The sequence below is a fragment of the Alligator sinensis genome, unplaced genomic scaffold, assembly GCF_000455745.1.
Source record: "Alligator sinensis unplaced genomic scaffold, ASM45574v1 scaffold1123_1, whole genome shotgun sequence".
Lineage (NCBI taxonomy): Eukaryota > Metazoa > Chordata > Crocodylia > Alligatoridae > Alligator > Alligator sinensis.
The window spans coordinates 405,732-412,761 of NW_005842540.1; the positions used below are offsets into that span (position 1 = coordinate 405,732).

The following is a 7,030-nucleotide window of genomic DNA, read 5'->3' on the forward strand; positions in this document are numbered from 1 at the left end:
CCCCCGGGGGTGCAGGCCGAGGTAAAAACGCTGGCCCCCCCCCCGTGTGTGTGTGTGGGGCGGGGGGGGGGGTCTATCCCAGACCTCGGAGGCTCGGACGGTAAAGTTTTTCCTCGTGCCCAGCCTGAAACAATCGCGGAGGAGTTTGTGACCATTCAGCCATGGGGCACTCTGGTGAGCAGGCGTTCCCCCCAGTCCTGGTGCACCCCCCGATGCACTTATAGACGGCCACTAAGTCCCCCCTGAGCCCGCGCTTTTCCAGGCTGAAGCGTCCCGTGGCTCTCAGCCTCTCCTGTTTTCTCGTCCTCTGACCACGCGTCGGGGCTTCTCTCGGGGGGGGTGTGCGTGCTCCTGCGTGCACCCCCTGCGCGTTGCCGTAGCCTGAGACAAATGGTCTGAAAAGCCATTTCTAATGGCAGCTTGCACTCGGCGTGCAGTCGGATTTAGCTTCGCTAGAAAACGGTAAGGGTTGTGGAACAAATGACAAAGCCGTAGGGGAAATGCAGAGCGCCTGAGCGAGGGACTAGCATGGGAGGGATGGGGGTGAGGGGGGAGCGCAGCAAGGATGTGTAACTACAGTGTTGGCGATGTAAGCCCGGGGTTGGGGGAAGGGGAGGGAGGGGGGTCACGATACTGAGAGAGAGAGAGGATGGATGCAAACAGACCCGTACAAAAGTCCACCATAGTGGATGGTGCAAGTTGCACAAAGAAGTCACTAAGTCCATACTTGATCGAAGCCAAGACGTGGCCTCTGTCTTTGCCAGGTTTGAAAGTGCTCAGCTCAGGCTGTCGTTATCCTGATCTCTGCTTTACGGAGCTGGGAGCAGAGGTGCAGAGACGGGGAGAAGTAACGTGGCCTGATGCTACTCTGCAGGGTAGCTGCGAAGATGGAAAGAGATCCTGCTCTGCCTGCTAACCCACATTGCCTTTCAAAGTGACTGCCAGCTGAAGTTGCATCTGTCGAATTCAGGCTGGACATAAGGAAGAATTCAGGCTGGACATAAGGAAGAATTTCTTTACTGTCTGAGCCCCCAAGGTCTGGAACAGCCTGCCACCGGAGGTGGTTCAAGCGCCTTCATTGAACACCTTCAAGATGAAACTGGATGCTCATCTTGCTGGGATCCTGTGACCCCAGCTGACTTCCTGCCCTTTGGGCGGGGGGCTGGACTTGATGATCTTCCGAGGTCCCTTCCAGCCCTAACGTCTATGAAATATGAAATAATTTTCTTTTCTCTGCTACACAACAATGAGTCCTGAGACCACTGCCTGAAAAGGTTATAGAAATACCTTTCATATGGCACATCTCTGCATCCGGCAACACTTAGTATCTGGAGTTGTTTTCATTTCACTTCATTGTGCCCTCTCCTCTCTTTACGCACCTCCCGGTGACAGACTTAATCTGTCAGGCATGTTTTGTCATTGTATGTCTATTGGCAGAGTACCCAAAACTAGTTGCATATAATTTACTAGATTTCAGAGTGCTCCACCTTCAGCAATCAGAGGGTTTCTATGTTAGAGAGAAATTTGATATGAAAACTAAAAGATTAAGCAGTTGGGCCTTCACTGGTGTAATCCAGGCTGTGGGGCTCCTCTAAATCCAGCAGGTGTTTGCTCCTTGCAGTTACCGCTCCAGCGGAGGAGTGTGAGTTGCTCGATCCTACTAAGTAAACAGGGCTCGCTCGCTCGGAGCAGGATCAGACTGCCTGGCAGCTGTATGATTCAACATGTTCCCCAGAATGTCCTTTGGACCCATAATGTTGCTAGTCCCGTAACTTAAATAAGTGCTTTCCTTTGAAAGGGCTATGTAACTTTCAGGGGAATAATGTCTTTGGCTGTGAACTAAACAAAATATGAATTAGGGAGAGACTCCATTTCAGAGTGGTCTTGTCAGCTCTCAGGAATTGAGTTGGTATCAGCTGGGTCAACAGGTAAAGGGAAAAACCCACAGAAACTGCAAGTATTCCAGATAAAAGGTATTGATAATTGAACTGGGGATTTCTTTCCCTCTGTGTCTGTTTAAAAAAAGTGTGCCATTATAGTGCAAAGGAGTATTTTGTGCCCTTGTCTGTAGGAGATGTAAAACGAGTGGGAATCACTTGTGACCATTACAAGTTTACGTTCTTAAAATTTATAAGGTTATTAGTGTTGTGCTATTGGCCAAAGTTAGTGCAAATTACCTATATTCTACTAATTTTTCCCTGTAACATTACCTTGATACAAGATTCCTCTTAGACAGCACCTGTCCTGGATCCCAAAAGTGGTTTGTGTTTTGTTTGGTCAAGTAGTTCCCATTTACTACAGATAGGCTGAACAGTGTTTTAGTAATTTGTAAAATGCTTTGGGGAATCCTCTTGCATTAAAGACGGTAAATAAGTGTGATATTTTATAACTTACTGGCCATGTGAGTGTTGTACTATGCGTATATTCAGTGTTTAATTGTCTATCTGCATAGGTGCTTGGACTTCTAAAGTGCTTGGCTAGTTTCCAGTTAATAAAATATGGAGATGGAGAGGATGAACCCAGGTCCTGGAGACGAGGAAGACCAAAAGGAAGAAAAAGATGAAAGAAACTGTCGAGCCTGTATTAATTGTGATAGAATCCATAAAACCATTTCCAAATGGATGCTTCCTGAGAATGCCAGAGCAACCTACTTGGAAAGAGCAAACTGTATCCCTCCTCCCTTGTTCATCATCTCCGTTAGCATTGCAGAGGTAGGACTGCTTTATCTGGTAATATTTAAAGTGTCTCCCCTTGCTTTTCATCTAACACTTAATTTAGTTGAAGTAATGGAATTAAAATTTACTACCAATGAGTTCATTTTAGCAAGGCAAGTTTTTTCTTTTATCTTCTTAACATTGAAATTTGCATCTGACTAACAAAATGTAGAACTTGGTTGCCCATTACTTGCTGGTAATGTTTATTGTATCTTTTCATCCATTGCCCATACAAAGTTATGTATCATTTTAACATCCTATTTTTCATTTTCTTGCTGTTGAAGTAAACTTTGAACTGTCAGACTGAAATTTTCCATGTGTTACCTCTGTATCAAGGAAGTATGGAGGAGACTGGTTATAATGTCAAAAGGTAGAAGAAATTAATAAACACTTCTTTCTTGCAGCTGGCTGTTTTCATTTATTATGCTGTTTGGATGCCTCAGAAACAATGGATCACTCTGGATGAAGGGATCTGCAACAGTCCTTTTATTTATAAACCTGAGAAAAGGGAAGAAGCTTGGAGATTCATTTCTTATATGCTGGTGCATGCAGGGTAAGCAACATTACTATGTACTATGTCTATTTTGCAGATTCAAAACAAAGGATTTTGGGTCTGCTACCCTGGGCTTCCCTTGAAAATCTCAATTGACATAAACAGTTGTATTTAATTAGGAAATGGGTATTGGCAAAAGTGGAAAAGATCTTGCCAGATAATCAGAACTTGGAAGATGTATTTTTAAGGACTACATGGATGTGTCTGCCAGGTGATACTCCCAAGAGCCTGTGGTTTCTGGCACCATACTGGGGTTCATAATGGTACAAGAGTGATACCTACTGAACTACCAGCCTACTTTCCATCATAGTAGGGTGGTTTTTATTTTATTTTTATTTTTAAGTTCTGACTTAACCCAAATCCACTTTATCACGTATGACCACCAGGCTCAAAAGTAGATTAGATAGAAGTAGCAGTACTATCACCATGCTATATGTTAATTCTACCTCTTCTATGAGATCTGGTCTGCATAACATGGCCCAATTCCACCATTCACGCTGGGTGCCTTGATTCGAACTCTGAGGCCAGTTCAGGCCTTTTTGGCTGCAAATGCATAGCGTAGATTCACCTTCTAAAAAGGAGGGCTTCTGCATTGTGAGTCAGTAGATTTACAGGACCTCTAAAAGCATTAGACCTGCAGTTTGAGACTCTCATGTTTTTTTTCTTTTCAGTGTTGAACACATTTTAGGAAATCTTGTCCTGCAACTTATTTTGGGGATCCCACTGGAAATGGTTCACAAAGGGCATCGTGTTGGGCTGGTTTATCTTGCTGGAGTGATTGGAGGTCAGTGTGCCACCAGAAATGGGCTAACTTGGTATTTAAATACTGTCTGTATCGAAAAACAAACTTGCTGTTTTCCGGGTGGGGAAATCTAAGTTCTAGTTATGGTCCCATATGAGTTAAATTGACCTGGTGAACATTTACTGTGTGTTGATTTACTGGAAAATTAATCTGGTTGCTCACTTGATTCCAGCTGGATATTTCCTTCACCCTTGCAGTTATTTTTCCTTAGGGCTTAACGCGCTCTTCATTCACACAGAAATAGAAACTCCTACAAAGTACTAGAGGACAGCATTTGTATTCTTGACATCTTTTAAAGCAGGCTAATGAATCCTTTGAGAACAGTGAACGACTTACGCTGTTCCATTGGCTAGATTCTACTGTTTATGGACTCAAGAAAATGTAGGCACAGAGAGTGCTTTTGTAAAAGCACGTGTTAAAGATAGCAACAATACTCAACTGTCAAGTGTTGTCTCTGACGAGAGCAGTCTATTCAAAATGAGGCCGTGCTGTTCCTTTGTAACTTGCAGTGTCTTGCTCTGCAAACAAGAAAATGGGTTGTGTATCATCACATCTGTTGATTTGGGGCCTCTTGCTCAAAGGGCCCATTGATGACTGGGGAGGCAGCGTGCCCGAGCCTTTATGTTCACAAGCATGCCTTGCCCATCTGCTCCTGCTTGTATTTTCCAAACCTCAGAAGTCACCAGGGAGGCTGCTCCTGAGTATCTCTTGTGGCTGTGTTTGGGCAGACCAAGGATTGAGGCCTCAAAAGTGGCTGCAGAGAGGCACCCTCTGTATTTTCACATATATTTATGCATGTGGTCATAAACAGTCAGGCCAAGGGCATCCTTGTGGGAGCACATTACTGCCATAGTGTAGAAATACCCACAGGGATCTTTTCTGATGTTTATTCTGCTTTTTCCAACTGGTGGAGAAGTAATCTTTACCACAGTATTCTGGATAGATATGTGCCACCCACTGCTGCCAAGAAAAATGGGCAGACAAGAGGCATGTCCTGGCCTCGAGAACTTGAATTTGTCCTGGTAGTTGTGAATGCAGTTTGTCTGTTCTGTTAGTCCAACAGCATAGCCAGAATATCGCCTGTCATTACACAGTTAAATCTGGTCTGAAACTGAACCCACTGACTGCATAAGTGACTGCTACATCATTGGATTTAAATGGAGATTTATTCACTTAGACAGCTGTGAATTTTAGATTTCTTTTCAAGCAAATCTCAGATTCTGTCCTAGGTTTCATGAAGGGCGGGGGGGGGAGAGGAGGGGAGTGCAGAAGGAGGCTTCAAAAAAAGAAAAAGGAATTTTTAATTCTGCTTATCTTCACTCCTGTTTTAGATATTTGATTTACCTGACTATACGTTAGATGGCTAACTCTAAAATCCCTTCTTTAAATGTTATTGGTAGAGTTCAGTTGCTGAAATATGGAAAAAATTCTTGTTCTAGTGAAGGAGTAGGACACTAATATTTTGAGATTTTTATAGGAATATAGAATCATAGAAAAGTAGGTTTGAAAGGGACCTTAAGAGGTCACATCTAATCCAGCCCTCTGCTCAGGCAGCATCATCCTTGACTAAACCATGCCAGACAAGTGTTTGTCTAACCTTTTGGGAATTTTCAAAGGATGGGGACTCCACAACCTCTGGTCAGCCTGTTCCAACCACCCTCCGAGTGAGGAGGTTCTTCCTAATATCCAGTCTAAATTTCTCCTGCAGCAATTTGAGACCATTGCTCCTTGTCTTGTCTCCTGTGGCTACAGAGAATCATTTATTTTCATTTTCTATATAACTACCCTTCAGGTATTTGAAGACTGGTAGGAATTTCCCACTCCAGTCTTCTCTTTAAATTGCATAATCCCAGTTCATTTAGACATTCCTCGTAAGTCATGTTCCCAACGCCTCTGATTTTTGTCTCTCTGCTGGACTCTTGCTTGTCCACACCTTTCTTGAAACGTCCCAAAACCAGATCATAGTTGTTGCAACAATTCAAGTCCTTGTATTAAAATGGGGGAAAAATAAAGTTCAGAATTCAGTCATGAAACTGAAGTTTCCACTGGGAAATATCACCAGAGCTGTGAAGTTGCAAATAAAATACACTTCTAAATAGTTAAAAAAAAAAAAAAAAAAAAAAAAAAAAAAAAAAAAAAAAAAAAAAAATTTTTAATAGTATACAGGGATCAGAACCTGTAGTCTTTAGCAGAGTATGACTTCAATTGCAACAGCAGGGTTCTGCCTTAGGACTTTAGGATTTTGAGATGTTCCTTAGTAGACTTTTGTGGATAATTCTTAGAAACCCTCGGTTTGTCTGGTCAGTGAACATTAAGGCAAGGAGACCCTGACAGAAATGGAATCTATAACTTATTGCTAGGGTATCTTCTCTTTTGGGAGGTGTTGCAGCTCATGGCGGTGTCCTTGCCATTGTTCCTGATCTGGCTTATCTCATTTGGTAAGCATTTCAGCCTTCTCTATGTTGGCTCCCCTAACGTGGAAGTTGCATTGGTAGTGAGTTACAAATCCTGTTTTTGGGTTAGTGCAGTTATAGTCTTAGCTTTTTATTCATGTTGCTTTTGTTACTATCTAGTACAGGCTTGTCCAACATACGGGCCGCCATGCGGCCCACCAAGGCATTTTGTGAGGCCTGCGGTGCTGCGACAGGAAACGAAAGTAAACACAGTTTACTTTTGTTCCCACCCCTTGTCCCTCCCCCAGCCCCTCAGCAGCTTCCTAATGGCTGCTGAAGGGTTCGGGAAGGGACAAGGTTCCCACACACACCGCGTCAGATTGAGGTTGCCGGCGTGGTGTGTGGGGGAAGGGGAGTAGCCATGTGGCGCTCACGACAGGATGAGGCCAGCCGGAGCGGCAGGGGCTCAGCTGCACTTTCCCCTACCTGCGCTAGTCAGTCCCGAGCGGCACACGGCTCTGCCGCCTCTGCTGGCTGGGGGCGGCCCCCCGGGGGGGGGCCCCCCCCG

At 44.3% G+C, this 7,030-nt stretch overlaps 1 protein-coding gene across 5 annotated transcripts in view; it reads left to right on the plus strand.

Moving 5' to 3' along the window:
• The first annotated feature begins 1 nt into the window (after position 1).
• Positions 2-7,030, plus strand: part of RHBDL2 (rhomboid like 2) — an 11,765-nt gene continuing 4,736 nt past the window's right edge. The window contains exons 1-4 of one of the 5 annotated variants that reach the window (XM_006031905.3): positions 2-21; positions 2,453-2,711; positions 3,119-3,267; positions 3,939-4,051. In XM_006031905.3, the coding sequence (XP_006031967.1) occupies positions 2,499-2,711; positions 3,119-3,267; positions 3,939-4,051 (475 nt within the window). In that variant the 5' untranslated portion in view covers positions 2-21; positions 2,453-2,498. Of the gene's footprint in view, positions 22-153; positions 175-214; positions 463-1,156; positions 1,275-1,952; positions 1,974-2,452; positions 2,712-3,118; positions 3,268-3,938; positions 4,052-7,030 lie in introns of those variants that run through there. The other 4 variants (XM_025213573.1, XM_025213572.1, XM_025213571.1 and 1 more) reach the window with 4 other exon arrangements.